The 19,708-nt window shown below is 25.4% G+C and overlaps 2 protein-coding genes across 3 annotated transcripts; both read left to right on the top strand.

Annotated features, from left to right (window-relative positions):
* Positions 1 to 3,613: 3,613 nt before the first annotated feature.
* On the top strand, positions 3,614 to 7,142 carry LOC114123717 (uncharacterized). The gene is made up of 4 exons (XM_050201642.1): positions 3,614 to 3,715; positions 4,766 to 4,918; positions 6,646 to 6,813; positions 6,984 to 7,142. Exons 1-4 carry the CDS (start codon positions 3,614 to 3,616, stop codon positions 7,140 to 7,142), a joined length of 582 nt encoding a protein of 193 aa, XP_050057599.1.
* Positions 7,143 to 10,848: 3,706 nt separating this feature from the next.
* Positions 10,849 to 18,393, top strand: LOC126550328 (uncharacterized). Of its 2 annotated transcripts, none has more exons than XM_050201640.1 (5): positions 10,849 to 11,186; positions 11,845 to 12,140; positions 12,824 to 12,976; positions 17,631 to 17,798; positions 18,164 to 18,393. In XM_050201640.1, the coding sequence occupies exons 2-5, from the start codon at positions 12,045 to 12,047 to the stop codon at positions 18,323 to 18,325; spliced, it is 579 nt and encodes a 192-aa protein (XP_050057597.1). In that variant the 5' UTR covers positions 10,849 to 11,186; positions 11,845 to 12,044; the 3' UTR covers positions 18,326 to 18,393. The 2 variants fall into 2 exon arrangements, with proteins under 2 accessions (XP_050057597.1, XP_050057598.1); XM_050201641.1 differs by having other exon boundaries at positions 10,849 to 11,190.
* The last annotated feature ends 1,315 nt before the right edge of the window (positions 18,394 to 19,708 follow it).

The raw sequence follows: 19,708 nt of genomic DNA, 5'->3' as shown, positions 1-19,708 counted from the left end.
TCATTTATTTATTTTATTTTATTGAGGAACAAATGTTATTGTATCATAAAAGTTGTATTAATCAAATTACACAAATAAATTATACACATAAACCGTCTTTGGTTAATTTCCTATCCAAAAGTAAAAACCGCATCGAAATCGATTCAACCGTTTTGGGGTTTATCATGCACAAAAAAAGCGACTTTATTTTATATGATACATGTATTGATGTAATGATTTATTGATTATGGTTTTCATCGGAAATCAATGCTATAAGTAAGAACAACGAGATTCTAAACTAAAGGATACTAACTAAAACTAGATCAAGATGTTCAATTTAATCTTATATTTTATATTATGAATTTAATCTATAATGTATATAATTGTTGAGAAGACTACCTATTTGCTTAAATATTTTATTATATCACTTCAGTTTAAGTATATGGTGTCAACTATTAATAGGGAATAAATTATTATTTTTTTTTTTTTTGTGAAACACCTGTATATTTCAGTAATATAGATAATATATTTGTTAAGATATTTAACTATATCTAATTTATATGTTTAAATTGTTCACATGAAATATGAAATAATATTATTAAAACACTCTGTAGAATTTAGATACCTACCAATTAATAACAATAAAAAAATATCTTATCGTCTAATGAAAACTTCTTCTTTTTGGGTTTATAGTATAAATTCACAACGTATGGCTATACTTTTTTGATTCTATTATCCCAACAACAAACAGACTAAAAACAATCAAACTATGATGTACTCTCACCCTCACCAACCATTGGAATTCAACCGACGTAAAGATATCGCAATCACAATTGCAATAATTGAACACGTATTCTTTATTCATTGATCCATACTCCGTCAACAAAGAGCGTCCACCAAGCTTCAATATCCCCTTAAATATTAAACGTACTATCGAAAAATATCAAACAACTTTTTTAAATTTACTCCTTCCAATAAATAACAAAAAAGTAGGGATTCCCTTCTCCAATCATACCATTTTGTTATTAGACGGAAAAATTACGTTATGGATGATGTGCTTTTGATTAATTGTCAAATCATTGCAATAACACATAAAAATTATTATAGCAAAAATTAATGGTAATTATTACAGTATATAATATGAAAAAACATAACGATGATTATGATTGGTTATAGGGTATTTTATATTTAATAAATGTATTATATTTGATACTCATAGATAAAAATGAATTTTTGCTTGATGTGGTTTCCAAAGAGAGATAAGATTATTAGAAATAAATTAATACTAAAAATGTGCAAATCACACATTCATAATCAACAAATGTATATAAACATGTATCAATATTAATTTAAGTTAATATCTTATAATTATTCTTAGTAGATAAAGTTTTACATAAAAGACCATAATTCTGTTAGATTATCAAAAGCACTAGATATTTAAAGGTAAAAATTATAATGTATTTATTTTCATTACACTTATAAGTTATATCGAACCATGTATGTAAAAATAATTAATATTATCATTAAACTTAAACTAAAAATTTTTGTTGAAATTCCAAAAAATATTAAGAACAATAAATTACATTGAATGATTAAATTTATAATTTAGAAATAAAATTATAGCTGAATATAGCAAGAATAGTATAACTAGAAATAACTGGTATGTTGGATTATCTAGGGTACTGGACAATAAAGTGTCGAAATATCACGACTACCTATTTACTCTATTGTGTTTAGGCGACAGATCACACATTGCATTTACATTTTTTCGATTTTTATCTACATGGCTGGTTTCGAAATAGACTTTGCGATATATATGGGTTTTTAGAGAAAAAAAATAGAACATTGAAAAATTGTATAAAATCAAAATATTAATAAATTATTTATATCTTACTTTATATATAATTTTTATTTTATTTTTAAATTATTAACAACAACTAATAACAATATTTAATATTCTGTCATACCATTGACAATATGGTACTTTTGCAGCGAAAAAAAAATGTTTGATTATGGCTGGTTTTGAAATAAATATCGCCAGATTGGTGATTTTGATACCAACCACAATTTTCTATGATCAGCTTAGACCAGTTATAGCCTCATCTTATGTTTAATAATTTTACAATAATTGTAACATAGTGTGACCATTTAGAAAATACAAAAAAAAAACAAGTTTTCAAAAAATGTGCTTTTGACTGGTTTTAAAACTACGCTCCTCTTTAAACTTTATAATATTAAGTTAATACTATTTTTTTTTTTGTTTATAAAATGTAATAATATTTAAGCAAATTATATTGTTTTGTTTTCTATTTTTGGCTTAATCATAGTATATCAAACAATTTTTTTTTCTGTTAGATAAAATTCAATTTTGAGTATTTTTGTCAAGAATTTACCAATAAACTGTGTTTAAAATTACCTATTTATAAATCAATGGTCAGTGAATATAAAAATTGATAGATCAATTGCATACAGTCTGATATTGCAGTTAATTAAATGAAAAATACTATACACAAATTTTATTTATTATATTCAAAATAATTTCAAATTTGAGTTACTTTACTTGAATAAAATAAATTCATACAATAATTAACACTTATTTCAAATATTTAAAAAATAAATGACAATAATTGTACATAATATAATTTTTGAAAGTAACATAATTATATTACTACATATTATCCAGAATTTATCTATAATTATGTAATGAAACATCTAGACAAATAGAAAGGTAATGATGTTGAAAACTCGATTTCCCTTGTAGATAAAACTCAAATTCAATCGTATGTATGATGAAAATATGATACTGGCTATTATGTTATATGTCGGTTCTATCATAAAATATAGAATAATAGCTGTAAATCGGCTTATAATAGTTTAAATTCATGTACATATTTTTTTACTCAAAAATTGTAGCGATTTTGTTGAACAAATTTTATCATCTGACATAATAAATTTAAGTAATGACATTCCATATACCATAGACGAAGTTAGTGGTTTTAAGCAAACATGTTATTAGTTTTGAAAACGAAAAGACGATGAAAATTTGCAATTAATCTTTTTTCTTTTTCAATTCAAATCCATGAATAATACGTATATTCTATATAACAGTAATAATTCCATGAGATTAAATCCCAAAACTAAGTTAAAATATAGAAATAATAACATTGAAAAATAAAACATTATAAAATTACTACTAGTTCATAAAATATTATTGTTATCATAATGTATTATATTGTATTATACTCATAATACATTTCAATCTTTTGTAAAAGCCGGTTGGTTTATATACATAAAATAAATAAATAAATAAATATTTTAATTGGGTACATTTTTAGTAAAATCAAAAATATACCATAACTTGACAATACACACGGAAAAAAATATGTAGTTGATGTTACTAGAATTGTAATAATTTTAACTATATTTTATAAGATGAACTATCGTGATCGATAATAATAAATACGTACCTATTGTATGATATTACTTATCGTGCAACTACTAGAATTTATATTTTGGTAAAAGTTTGTTGAAACATACAAATAAGTAGTATTTCGTGTTTGTGACACATGGTTTTACATGTTGAACAGTAGATTTTTGTATACATACTGATCGGAGCCAGAAAAAAAAAGAAACCATGAAATATAATATTTTTCTTATGCTTATACAACTGCTATTCACGATTATCATTTTTTCTGTATCGGCTGTGGATAAAAAAACGATTTCAACTGCTCCATTAGTAAGTAAATTGCTAGATAATGTAATACAATATATTAATAAAAACAAATAGAAAAATCTTATGTCAACTAGAAGCTATTTGAATAAACGATAAACAAATATTTTTATTTTAATCATTCCATTATAAAAAAGTAATGAGCAATATAAAATATCAGTATTTAGTTAATGAACAATGCTTGTACGAAAAAAAAAGTTGTGAACGTTAAAACTAAATAGGTATAAACTATATTTTTCATGGGCTCATTATATTATGATAATAATTGTTTTTCTATAGTGATAACTTATATCTTGATACTTAAACAACAAGAGTTTAGTGCAAATATCATTGTATATTTGTTCTATTTTATTGTAGGCAATATAAAAAATAATTTAAGTATTACAATATTATTTTATAATAATATAAAATAAAAATATGAGTTATTTTTATATATAAATTAAATTCATAATAATAACCTAAATCATTCATACAAATGTACATGGCGTTACGCACAACAATTTTCTTCTTAAATGTATTCCAGTCATAAAATTTATAAGGAACCTGATTTTCGATAAAAAATTTAAGAATTTTTATTTTTTTTAATAATTTTAACTTAACGTGCTTATAAAACTAATATTCGGATTAGGTACCTATTTTCATTAGGTTTTTGTAAGATTAAGATAATATATAAGAACCAAATAATATTTCTTGGACCTAGGAAATTGTCAATTTTTTTTTTCAAAAATAAAACATATACCTAAATACTTTTTTACCATTCATTTACATTGAAAAAAAAATGATTGCTATACCGATCACGCATCGATCTACTCAGAATTTAAGATAAAAAGATGGTTCAATGAATTGAATTAAATTACTTCTGTTTTAGAATATAAATAAGCAAAATATTTTTACCGAAAAAATTACTGGATGATAAATGTTAATATGGTAATATATCTTTAATTTCTGATTAAAGGAATTAATTCATTACTTTTAATGCAAACAATTTTATTGTTGTAAACAACAATAAAGGTATTATATTATGGTTACTGATAATTGGTTAATATTTTTGTTTAGGGCCCTTTCCAATTAATCTTCAAACAATTATATAATTGCAATCCTACACAGAAAAATAAAATTCAACATAACGTGTATATAAGTCATAGAAGCGGTTCAGCATTGCTCCTTGGAAATTCTACTCTCGAAATACCTCTTGACGATAGTTTTTTCGTAAGTGGTTATAATTTATCTTATACTTACCTTTTTTGTTGTTGTATATTATAGATGTTTATTTACTGAAATGAATTTAATAATTATAATATTATAATTTGATATTTAATAGGTATTATAGATTTTATTGATATTTCTTAATTAGTAACGCACTGTTTATTAAATAATTAAAAAAAAGTTAAGTGGATTACAATAATAATTATACTATGATTGTTTAATATTTGCTTATATGTGTTTTACTGTTTATGATCAAATATGAATACAAACATATGTGAGGGTTAAATTGAATTTTTTTAAAGAAAACTTTTTAAACTAATGTTTATTTGTGAAAACTTAAAATAAAATACTAATGTAATAAAAAATTAACTTTTTTAATGTATTAAAAAATGCATATTAAACATAATATTGTGGGTAGTATGTGAGTTTGATAAAAACAGTGAAATGTTATAAATTGTACAACATTATTAATAGGTAATAAATTATATAACAAAATAATGAAGAAACAGAATTTCTTACTAATATAAGACGTATGACTATAGTCATTACTAAAAATTGTATATTGCATAAATATATTATATTAAACTGAATTAATTTTTATCTATATTATGCAGTGTTCATTTACCATAAATTATTATTTTAGTTATACTTTACTACTATAACAATATTTTAAAACTTAGTTATTATGATGCAAAAAAAAAACGAAAAAAATGCTTTCGAGATAAAAAAAATATATCATGATAGTTTAAAGATACCACCGATTAGAGAATAATATTTTATTATAGTATTAATTAAAATTAATTAATTAATTAAAATCAATTTAATCAATTTTAATCAATTTTTTTTTCTCTCTCTCTCTCTCTCTTATTCTTTATCTTTAAATATTTCATACCTAATATTTTTATTTTTACTCTTAAACTTGATACGTCTTAAGCAAACAAACTTTTATCATATTCTTATATTTAACTTATATTACATATTATTATACTTATCATAAAAAAACGGTTAGCATCAATTTTTAATAAATAAATAAATAAACTCCTATCACAATGATAACAATGTGACATAGTACGTATTTATTTCAACATGTTTGTATATTTTTTATTATTATCAACTATACTGTAAATTAAGTTAATTTTTAAACTCAACTTCTAAAAAATCCTTATTTAAACTGCAAAGAAACCGTTATATTTGCGTTGTTTTTACGAAATAGAAAATACAAATCTGAAATTATATCGAATCATAAAAACTATATTATTTTCTGTAACCAAAGTCGACCACGTTACAAACAAAAGTGTAATCGATTTCCGTTTACCGAAACAAAATGAACATTTGAGTTCATCTTTAAAATTATTATTATTTTTTTAATCGTTTCTTATTAAATATCTTAAGCATAGGAGGAACTATTATATCAAATTTAAATTGTATACATTGTATTAATTTTGAGAAGTAATGATAAATAAATTATAGTGGTATTTAGCTTGTATAATAATATAATATATACATTATTCACATAAGGATATAATATTATTTTAATAACCGAATAAGCTGTTAAAAATGACAGTTACGCTATGTCCAATTCTATAAAGTAACCAAACACATAATTGAGTCTATATTATGGTACGTTGGTTCACTCAAAAGCATAGTTTTATCTCTAAACGCATAATTGTTGGCTGTTGCATATTGCAACACAGTGCCAAAAATATATTGATTATTAATATTTTTTATAGCTGGAAATAAAAATGGCACTTAAAGATACATCAGGAAATTGGAAAGAAAATTCGTTTATGCATAAAACACCAAAGGCTTGTTCGTCGTTTAAAAAAACAATGGGAAAGAACTGGCCAGCATTCATAAATGGTATAGGATTTAAAACGACCGATTGTCCTATACCTTCGGTAAAAACCTAATTTGTTAAAATTATTAGATTTTATTTATTTATCATTCATAACATAAATATCACAAATTTACTTGATTTGGAAATATTATACTGGTTTAATTAAAATTAACATGATTAGTTATTGTTTTAATGTGACACATATAAACTGTTTTATTTTTATATTTTCAGGGTACATACATTGCTCAGGGTTTTGATTTGTCACTTTTTATGGACACAAATTTCCCTAAAGTATTTATTTATGGAACGTATAGAGTACATATGTATTATTCACTTAAAAATGAAATTTTTGGATGTATAGTTTGCATCATGGAATTTAAGCGTCCTTAAAGTGTTTTCTACATTAACTATTTTTTTTAACAATATGTTAAACAGTTAAATTTTAATTCAGAAAAAAAATGCATTTGTTATTTTTTCTCAATTATTATAGCATTTTTGTAAAACTTGTTTGCAAAACAATACAAATACAATACAATTATACAATTATATCCGTTTTGAAAATGTTTTAAATCTAAGCTCAGAATTACACACACAATTTAAGTGAGATGGATAAATTAAAAATGACAAAGTAGTTACCTAAAATTCATAACTCCACTCCAGAATTATTATTAAGGTACTGGATTGAAGTATGTATTGTTGGTATATAATATAAATTAATAATAATAAAACAAATTTATTTAATTCCAATTTTTTTGAAATGTGTAAAAATGTATGATATGTGTTAATTGTTAAATTAACACCAAACTTATTATAAATGTAAAAAATATGAATAAATTATAAAATAATATTATATTATAATACTTTTCTTTTTACTCTTCAAAATCCGCTCTCGACCATTTATGTTTGACCCACAGATTTTGGTCATCATTTTCCAACACCTCTGTAGAACTTTATTCTCCATCGCTTCTTTACTTTTCAACTCGCTTTTTTTATTGTTCTCTATTCTGTATATTCATCTCTCTTCCGGTTATCATTTACATATCTTTCCTTCTATATTATTTTACGTAGATAACCCCACTGCCTCCAAGTCACCTATTTTCGTTACATCATTTACATAACAAGACCGAACCATCTTAACCTATTCTCACTTTTAGTTTCTACAATTAAAACTTCTACATTACCTACCCTTAATAAATTGATTTCTTATTCTATTCTATATAGTTGATTCACACATTCACCTAATCATTCTCATATCTGCTATACATACCCCCTATTCTGTCTTGTTGTCCTCTATCCTGTCCTAATCAATATACGTGTTGTATATAATCACTACTGTTTTAATAAAAATTATAACATAATGAAATAAAAATATATTATTTGAAAGAAAAATATTAAGGAAAATCTTCGGTCCAAAGAGGAATAACGACGGAGAGTATGAAATAATAAACCACGATGAATTGGATAACTTCTATAAGGAACTTAACATTATTGGGTCCCTGAAGATCATAAGGATAAGTTGGGCAGATCACGTATGTAGATCAAAAGGAATGATTGGATCAATAGCTAAATTATTATTATTTCGTATCATACAACCACAATTAGATAATTTCAAACAAATGGTAATAAATCATAATTAGATAAGTAAAAATATAAATACAAATAAATATATACCATTCTGAGTCTATATGGATATAAATATAAATATAAATAATAACTAAATGGAGGCCCGACACAAATTGACTTAGAGGATGCCCTAGACAGAGATGGATAGATGGAGTACAAGAAGATTTGAAACTTTTGAACATAAGGAAGGTAAAAGAATGTACAAATGATAGAGAGATGGAGACAATATGTTTTTGTGGCGATGAGCCTTAAAGACCTATTAAAATCTAGAAGAAGAAGACAAGTATTTTATGATAATAAGTTGAGCTACGAATTGAACATAAAATTAAATAAACGATACGTATCACTAAATTGGACTGTATGTTAATGTGTTTATTAATACAATATTTATGAAGTTTGTACTACAACCGTCAGAGTAATAATACATTTTTAAATCGAATTCGGTTCAAAAAAAAATAAGCTTCACCTTGTTATATATTGTTAAAATATAAGTGACATTGTCTAGTATTGCGATTCGTGCAATAATGAGATAATATACTAAAATAAATGATATGTACTCTAGTACTGATAAATTTATAACGACTATCTTGTCATACGTGATGATCTAAATGCAATTGTTGCATGTACTAGTAAACTAGGATTGGATTTCAATATTGCTAAATGTCACCATATGACCTTTACTCATCTTAAATCCACAATTGATTTCAACTATGCTATGAACGGGGCAATTCTGCAATCGCTTGACCATCCTGTCACTGATCTTGGTTTTGTTCTCTGTCCTACGCATAGCCTAAATGTACATTTTGAGCGTGTTTGCTATAGGTTACTTAAAATCTTGGATTTTATTAAGCGAATAACTACAGATTTAAATTAGCTTCTCCCCTTAAGGCACTATATTGTTCGCTCGTCAGGCCTGTCCTTGAATATGGCTCTATCATTTGAGATCCTAATACGTTTTAAAACACAATAATGCTTAATCGAGTTCAAAAAAAATTTTTAAAATATGCTGGTCATATACTCAAAATTGAACATCCTCCTCATAATTATTTACCAGTACTAGAAGAAGATCGTAGACGTGCTGCTTATCAAAACTAATAAATGAGCAGATTGACTCACCACACATTCTCTACCTAATTCCTTTAAATGTTGCTCCACACATAACTCGTAGGTTAAGTTAGGTTAACATAACACACTACTTTTAATATACCTACCTCCTCCACTAACTATGGTTTAAATAAACCACTTCGATTCTGTATGTCTATTGTAAATTCAGACCCCTCTTTTTCTATCTCATAAAAGTTTATTATATTTTTGTATCATTAATTTCTCTGTTATATCACACTATTTAATTTTTATGAATATTAAGTGTTAATTAGGCTCACGCCCGTATTGTATAATAATAAATAATAAATAATGATAATAACGTCCTTGGAGATGTTCGGAAAATCCATCAAAACGTTAATGGTTGAAAATCACCATAAAAAGTGTATAATTGGTAATTTATATTATTTTGATATACCTACAGTGATGTAAAGATAGTTTATATTTAGTAATATATTATAATATTATTTTAAAGATTAATTTTTGACTTATTTAATTGTATTTTATATTTATATTATAAATAATTCTACTTAATTCGTAGAAAATGTAGAAGATTTTTTATTACTAAAGGCCTTTTGGTTAGTAACAAATACATTAAGTATCCATGAACAACAATATTATTGGCTAGCGTGAGTATAAAAATAAAATAACAAGGAAATAAATTATAATAAAAGTATCTGATTTTTTTCATTTTAGGTATCACATTTATATCTGCATTGTAAAAAAGCGCCAACCGTACAATTTTAATAATAAAAAAAAATTGTATGAATTTTTAATACTATTTTATATTAACATTATTTCTAATTTAACTTTATATTGTTTATTTTTAATTATTTATATTACTTAGATACTACTTGGTAATAAATAAAATAAAATTATATAAGTACCTACATACATAGTATTAATAAATTGAAGTATAAATGTTTACTTACTAATTTAAAAAAAACCACTTATACTATTTATTTAGTCGGTTATTTAAATTAATAACACTTAAAATAATATTTACAATATACACATATTAAGTAACATTTTAATTACTTTGCTTATTTTAAATAAAAAATAATAATTAACTAGGTACACTTATTTACATCTAATTTATAATAATGCTATTATACTTAGGTATATTTATAATAAAAATATTGACAATTTTATATTTGTATATATTATACAATTATCTCACGATAGGTAGTATCATTATGCTGTGATCGATGGCAATTACCAAGTCAGCAATTTTTGTTAAAATTGTCTATTGAATAAATACTAATAGCATCTCATAAATGTGCCAGTTACTATTATCAATCATAGTTGTATGTGTTTCTATGGATCCTCAAAGAAACAATGTAACTAAATTGATCATCATTATAAGATATCACCCTTAGGTGGTAAAATTATGCCCATCAAGTCTAGTTATCACTAAAATTCATAGTTTTGTAAAATAACACCAACAAAAATCTTGATACAAATATAGAATGATGCAAATCGACTATATAAAATTAATAATTAATAAATTAATTTTAATGTTTTAGTTAGGTTACGTTAGATTAACCTGTGCCATGGAAGTATTGTGAAAACAGTTCCCACGGCGTCGTCGGTTTCAAACAGAAAAAAAAAGGTTAGATTAACCCAACCTAAACCTAGCAAAAAAAAAATTAATTAGTCACTCAATAATCAATTTATGTACTTATTGTAAAGAAAGCTGCAGTAAACGGTGTAAGTATGTACCACATGAAATACAATAATTGTAATCGGTACATTGATTTGAACGTTTTAATTACCAGCTATTTCATAGTTTCCAGTTTTTTAAAACTAATTAATTCAAATCTCTACTAAATTGTATCTAACTATATTATATTATTACTATATACAATAATAATATGTAGTCAGAATAACAGTGAATAATAATTAAGCTTATTATAAAAAATTAAAGTTAAATATTATATTATTTTATAGATAAACATAATGATACACGTTTCTATACGTATCTATACAGTTACAAATATATTTTAAGTTAAATATTTTGTTTATTTTATTATTTAATGAAAAACAACTGAAAATTAAAAATCTAAGTATCAAAATAACACAATAAATGCAATTGACAATTGACATTCGATACACATTATATATCGTTTCAAAGACTTTTAATATAACTTACAATGTTGTAATACTTTAATATTATATTTGCTTATATTTATAGAAAATTAAAAAAAAATTTGATTTCAATTTAAATTAAAATAAAAGAGACTAAAATCCACACAAAATGTATCCAAAGTCAGCGTTAACGTTAAATATATTTCATCGAATATATTATTATACCCGTGTATTTTTCAATATAATTATGACATATCGTATTATTTATGTATAATAATAGGAAAAACAAATTTATAAACTATTTGCGAGATGTATATCAATATTACAATACAAACAATGGAAAAAAAAACACAGACCAAAATCAAATAACGTTTTAAATTTATTGCTTGTAAAGTGAAACTCGGTGTTACTCGTTAAACATTATTTATTTGTATACTAAGCAATAATCAAAGATCAAAGCAAAAATCAAAAAAATAAACAATGAAACATCATATTATTTTTATTTTTATTCAAGTGGTACTCACAATAAGATCTGGATTGTGTATTAACTTAAATCTGTTAAAAAGTTCTTCAATTGTAAGTTAATTAATTTATATATTTTATAAGATTCGAGATTGTTGTGTAATATATTTTACGTACGCGTATTTATATTTTGTTGTTACAAAGAAATCTATAAAACTGTTATATTTATGTAAAATAATATGAAAAACAATAAGTGCAGTGCATGTTTATATTATTCCAACAATGAAAGCAAAATATCGAACAAATTAAACAAGGTTTACTATTGTTCTAAAAAAAATTAACTTATTAACTTATTATAGCTGTAAAGTATGTACCATACAAACACGTAATAATAAAATTACTAAGAAACTTCGAAAATAAAATATGAAAAACAATATGCGGTCCAGTTATTGACGCAAGGACAAATGAAAAGAAAAATTAGTTCAACAAGGAATTTTAGAAAGAGCTGAATTTAACACCTACTGCTAAATATATACCTAATATTATTTGATATTACATTATAATATATTTGAGGTGAGAGTTTACACCTGATAATATTTGGCCCATAGAATTTCAGGAAGTATTTCCAGAAGTCATTAAATGTTTTTGAAAGTTTTGCGATCAGTAGGAAAGATAGATACCTAATAATAAAATGTATGAAAATATGTATACCTTTTAATACGAAAAATCATTTTTTTTTAAATATTATTTTTAAATTATATAAAAGACATTATGTACTAGGTGTTATTTCTGTTTAGGGACTTTATAAACCGGACGTGAAAAGTGTTCATAATTGTAATCCTAAAAATAACAATAAGATCCAGCATTATATGTATGCAAGTTTCAAGGACAATAAAACAATGTTTTATGGAAATTCTACTTTGGAAATACCCTTTGACGACACATTATTCGTAAGTGATTAAAATTGAATCTATGTATTATCTGAATATTTTAATATGTGTATTGTATTCATTGACTTTATACTAAGTTTATACTACTTTATACTATTGGTATTGGCTCTGTGAAATATATTAACTAATAATGATAATAATAATATGTTATGTAAAATACGATGCAAAAACATTTTGAATATTTAAATCTGTTATATTATTATGATAGTTGCTATCACAATACCATATGTGTGAGTTAATTAATAATAAATAACTGATCATCCTACCAAACGCCATCCTCCATGTTTCCACCGATGCCTCAACCGTCGCCTCATCGATGTATCATATGGGAGGAGCTCTTGCTGCGACACTCGAATGATAACAAAGACATCCTTCAACTGATGCATTGCACCATCTCGAGCATACCATCTGCCTAGAATGGACAATTGAACAGCGTAGTTCCACTGTGTCTTCCAGCTCATCACTATAGTTACAATTGGAATCAGGTGCCATTTTCCTTTTTCACAAGTAGTATTGGTAGTATGCGTAGTACTGGCAGGACCGACGATGTCTGGAGCACAAGGGCGTCACCAAAGGGAGCAGCTAATGGAAAATGCCCCCCCCCCCCTAATCAAAATATTAAGTAGATGTTTTTATTATGTTGAATATCGAAGATTTAAGTGATTCAATTAATATGTTCGTATACAAATACATAATCGATAAATTAAATTGGAATATTACATATTAATATATCTGTAGACTGTAGTCTATTTTTAATTGCACGGTGATTTATTTTTCCCTGGGAGAAGATACCGATAATTTTTATCGCGTACAAGTATACCTCTCTTCTTTTATGTTTTCGATGAAATATTATTATAACATTGTATCAACAATTTATAGACATTTAGAGCGTGATACCTTTATAAAGGTATACTGTATACAGTGTATATATACCTAAAATTACTTGCATTTCTGTTCTGTTCATCGTGTGCATTTTTACGGACAAGTGTTGTATACAAACTACGAAGTGTTTTTAGTTATTATAATTAATATTAATTAAATAATAAATTACAAACAAAGTGCTTACTAGTCACTCACTCATGGATATCAGAAATGTTTTGACTCGTAAGTACAAAAAAAATGTCATATTTTGATTTATTTAAAAAATGATTTGATTACATTTTTTTAAATATAAAATAATAATTTTTACAATTTTTTGAATAATTATTAAACATTTAGTAATCGTATAGTTTAAATAATATTTTTAAAAAATTAATCTTATTCGGAAATAATATAATTAGTATTTAGTTATACATATTTATGATCAATAACTTTTTACGTTTTTAAAACATTTTTGCCTTCTGGTACCGAGGAACCTCTGTTCATATTTTTTTTAAAATTAGTAAGCCAGTAAGCTCAGAAGAGAAAATATTTTGAAATGAGTGATAGTAATAATTCTGAATGCGACGGTGAAAAAAAGCACCTTTATGAAGTAGTGTCGAAGTTACACCATCAACTTCTTTGACTACTGAAAAATGTTTTGAAAATAACTTAGGAGAATGGGTTGGGCGATCTTCACATATGACAGCATCACAAAAAATGGAAATTTTTTAACATTGTTGGATCCCGTCGAAATACTACAATTTTAAAAAGGACGCTTATGGTCATAAAATAATATTGAGGACTGATTGGTTGGAAACATATTCTCCTTGGCTGAAATATTCTAAAAAAGTAAAAAGCACATTGTGTTTGTATTGCGTCTTATTTCCACCAATAAATGTATCAGAAGTTTTAGGATCATTTATTATTAAATCTTTTACACGTTATAAACATGTGCATGAACACTGTAAGAATCATTTAACCAACCAATGGCACCAAAATGCCATTAAATCAGCAAAAAGCTTCACAGAAAAATCCTTATTAACATTAAGATTGTGTCGGGACATAAAAAAAATAATAGAAGAAAATAGGAAAATTATTTCATGTACTATATCAAACATTCTATTTTGCGGAGTTCACGGCTTTCCATTGAGAGGAAAAAATTCGGATGAAGGTTATGGTATAATCATTGAAAAGACAAGCAATTATCAAATAAAAAACTTGAATCCCTTGATTAGTGTGAAGTAGTCAAAGAAATGAACTCCTTTTTTCTAATAATAAAACAAGCTCTCTAGATTACCTTAGCACTACCATGTACAACATGTACGATTGAAAGATTGTTTAGTACGCTTAGAAGAGTCAAAACGTGGCTGCGTTCAACAATGACGGAAAATCGTTTGAATGGTAAAAACTAGAATGTGTATACAAAAATATATAGCTTATAACTTTTATGAAAAATTATGTAATAAAATTTTGTTTAAATTTCATTTGCAGGTCTTTGTATGTTAAGGGTACAAAAAATTAATTTTAGAAAAACAAAAAACATTTGAGGAAGACATTTTAAGTCGTTTTGCTTTGGATTCACGATGGTTAGCGTTGCTTTAAAGTTTAAAATTGTATTAGATAATATGAACATTGAATTAAGATAAAAATAAAATTTATATTATTAATAAATAACTGTAAGATAAAGTTCATAAAATTGTGTTTTCAATTTAAAAAAATTGTGCCCCCCCCCTTAACCTTAAACTAACCCTTGCTGGGACATGTGAAAAGACATGGTTTTCGCTGATCTGAGCCTTGACTAATTCACCCATCTCTGGCAGATACCTAGAACCACGCTCTGTGTCCACGACTAACTACCGAGTCCGTCAACCTGCTGTCTCTCAGTTTTTGGCTACAGAGAGAAGTTGAAATTTCAATTTATCCTCCTTTGTTAGCATCAGTGCAAAATATTAAAGATTTTTTCCAACAACTTAATGATGTTTGATTCCGATTTATTTCCTGCTGATCTCCCTCCATGCATAGCTGTTTTCAACGTGGATTTTATGAAAAGTAAGCTACCTCGATCTGATTTTCACTGTTCTCTAAGGGCGTATTTCCGAAATAACCTTTTTACCTTAAAATCTATTAATTCTGCCGGCTATTGACTTCGCTGAACTTTTTTACATACCTATTTATTCCATTGGCTATTAATTCACTAAATATTTGTAAATTATTTATTTTAATAATGCTTACTTTTACACTACTTACAGTTGTAAGTCGTTTCATTCAACACTTAACACGCAATTCACTAAAGCACATCCAAATATATTTTTGTTTTCTCATGTATTGAATTTAAAGATACAAACTGATTTTTATAGAATAATAAGATAGCTAAACAATAATAAAATACACAAAAGATTTATAAAATTAATAAACTAAAAAAAAATATATAAAACAAAAATTTTTGAAGGTTATTCAAATAAAATATTTTATATTATAGATTACTTATTAAAGATTATTTTTATAGATACTTATAGAAAACTGGCATCAAATCGCTATTTTAAAAAATAAATAAACTTAATACTACAATATTTACCTTACAATTTTAATTGTAAATGTATCAACTACTAGCTATTTGAATAATTATATTATTTTACTATTTTTACAAATTTTACAATGTATTTCATTACATATTTTGTTTTACCATAATATATGTGTATAAGTGTGTTATAATTACAAATGTTGACAATGTTTGAATTTTTTTTTGAAATTTTTTTTTTTTTTTAATAAATAAAAATATATGGTAAACTGAGTAAACCTACCTATATTGTTAATTAAAAAAAATAAAAATACTGGATAATATGATATATATCAGTTATAGTTTAATAAACAATCGGTGGGATAAACAAAAATAAATAACGGACGGAATCGATAGCCGGCGAAATTGATAATCCCCCTCTACCCACTACCATACAGATTGAAAAGTTAAGGATTCATTTCCATTTAACATCTAATACTGACGTGGTATAAAAATCAGTACACGCATTGGCTATCCTTAATCCATAGTTTGGAGGTCCGGCCACCTCGATGCTCGAAAGTCCAAATTCTATTTCCATGATGTTAGCGCACATTAATATCTCGCGATTTCATTATTCATGCTTCTTGTGTCTCAAAAGCAGAATGAAAGAAGAAATAATAAAAAATAAAAGTAGAAGTTCGGCCAGGCTACGGAATATCTGTATATTATACAATGTATAGGTCGTACGTATAATTCGACGCGTGGTAAAGTAGTGCGACGCTCGTATTGGTGATAACGACCTCGACGATAGTAGCAACAGCGACGTTCAACTTAACCAATAAGAGATGGTATAGATGAAACTCCTCCTTTAATCAGTGGTATCAAATATTCTTAACTTACAACTATCCTTGTAGAGAGGATTTTGAGAGAAGTTACTCAAAACCTATTATACCAGTCCATATATATGTATGCAATGTTGTAGTACCTACATATTGGTACAAAAAACTCGTTAGAATTTCCAGAGGGAAAGCAGTTGTATCTAGAAAATCTAAATACGCATGTAGCTTCTACGACAGCCACCAATGAAACTAAATACCTGAATCTATCCCTTCTGATTTTGGTTAAAATTGCAGTTACACTATTATTTAATTTGAATTATAAATCACACATAAATGTGCATTGCTTTTTTCATTGACAAATATTATAATACATATAGTATATAAATAACATTAGCATTCCACTTTTCCGATCCATACCAGTGGTCTATTAAATTATGAATTTCAACTTTGTTTGTAGTTGGAAATTAAATTGTCAGAAAAAGATTCATTTGGAAAGTGGAAAGAAAATGCGTATATGCATAAATCACCAAATGCTTGCTCATCGTTGAAAACATTAATGGGAAACTCTTGGACTCCGTTCTTAAATGGTGCTGGATTTCAAGATACCAATTGCCCATTACTTCCGGTATAAAAATAAGTTTTTAATAAAATACATCAACTATTATTATTAAAATATAAATTTGATTGGCTTAGGCCTTAGGAAGTATTTTACTATTATTCTAGTTATATACAGGGTTAAGTATAAACCATAAGAATATTAATAACATAAGAACATTAGATTTAACTTTGTTAATAATTAACATCAAAGTTTGGTGCATATTAGCATTTTATAAACTGATTATGCAATCATGATTCGATTTCCATCGTCATGAATAATATTTAATTATAAATAATAAATTAATAATTAAACTGTTACATACATTCTATATGAATGACTTATAATAAAATTTGTATTTTTTTTAGTTTTTATAATTTATTTTGTGCTTTCAGGGTATTTATATAGCTCCAGGTTTTGATGTAGTATCAATTATTAAAGAATCCAATATACCCAAAATATTTGCTTATGGAACATACAAAATAAACATGTGGTATAGTAAAAAAAACGAAATGTTTGGCTGTCAATCTATAGTTGCAGAAGCTAAACGCCCTTGAAATAAATTTTATATTAACTATGGTGTACTTATTTTATTAAATTTTTAAATCTTAATAAAAAAAAAAAACAGTTATTTTTTATAGAACAGCCAATAAAACAAGGTGCATTTTTTGAAAATTAGCTATTTATTTATTTATTTATTGTTATTTAAACCGATTAAGTTCAATTATGTTGTATAATAAGTGTAATAAAATAAGTGAGTTAAAATATAATTATGAACGAGTAACAAGGAATCAAAAGGAAAAATAGTAGAAAATATTAATATTACAATAATTAATGAGTAAAGTAGAAACATAAATGCAAATCACTGGTAATATCTAATAATAAAAAAAGATTCAATAGAGTTAAAATTAAAAAAAAATCAATTTGGGTATCATTATAGCTAATGTGTTTACATAGTTCTATTTAATGGAGCATTTATGGTTTATATTTTAAATCCAAGATTATTATTAATATACTAGCTGACCCCGTGCACTTCGTTGCCCGATAAAAATGCAAATTCTATGTATATAGATTCGAATTTTGATTAATTTGTTATTTACTATTCGGTTTAACGGTGTTCAAAACTTAGACATTTTCATTGACTGTTTTGATTCTCAAAAATCTTGTGAAAGCACCACTTTAGTATGCGAATTTTGTAAAATGCTTTCTTATTACACACTAAATTTGTGATACGATTTTACGAATATACCGTGTAAATTGTAAGCATCGATCTATCATTGTTCAGGCTCTACGTTTATCAGTCAGTGAGTTACTCAAGTCATAATATTATAGTCATTCTGCTTACCGTTGCCGTGAGACTCTCTTATGATTATGAGAGCAGTATATTATCATATAGGCAATCCACACGTGGTGGATTGCGGACCCCGCGAGATGTGTATAAGAATTTTATAATTTCTAACACTTAAGTTTCAAAGTTATGTCATTTTTTTTTTTTACTACAGTGGGTAAAATACAATAATGTGCCATCTCGTGGTTTTTGTATTGTTGCCTGTTGGTAAAACAATAAAACTTAGTATAACTTGTTATGTTAGTCTATTGCTGTAAAAAAATGTATACCAATTAAATATATATATTATAATCAAGCTGTCCCGACACGGCGTTGCCCGCGTATTAGTTGGTTTTTTTTGCATTTTCGTAGGCCATGTATTAGTGTTATTATGTATGAGAAAATTTAATAAAACATATAAATATGGTTTATCACGGAGATATGAAAATTTTATATTAAAATCGCATTTAAATACCTATGTACTATGTGATACACCATACTATATTGTGTATTATCCCAGCACTATTTTCAAAATAATTAATATAAGAATGATCTATGTTTATAATGTTACTAACTAATATTTATCTTGCTCGTTAAATATACCAACTCTATA

This window comes from Aphis gossypii, chromosome 2 (genome assembly GCF_020184175.1).
Source record: "Aphis gossypii isolate Hap1 chromosome 2, ASM2018417v2, whole genome shotgun sequence".
Lineage (NCBI taxonomy): Eukaryota > Metazoa > Arthropoda > Insecta > Hemiptera > Aphididae > Aphis > Aphis gossypii.
This window is presented reverse-complemented; position numbering and strand designations above follow the sequence as displayed.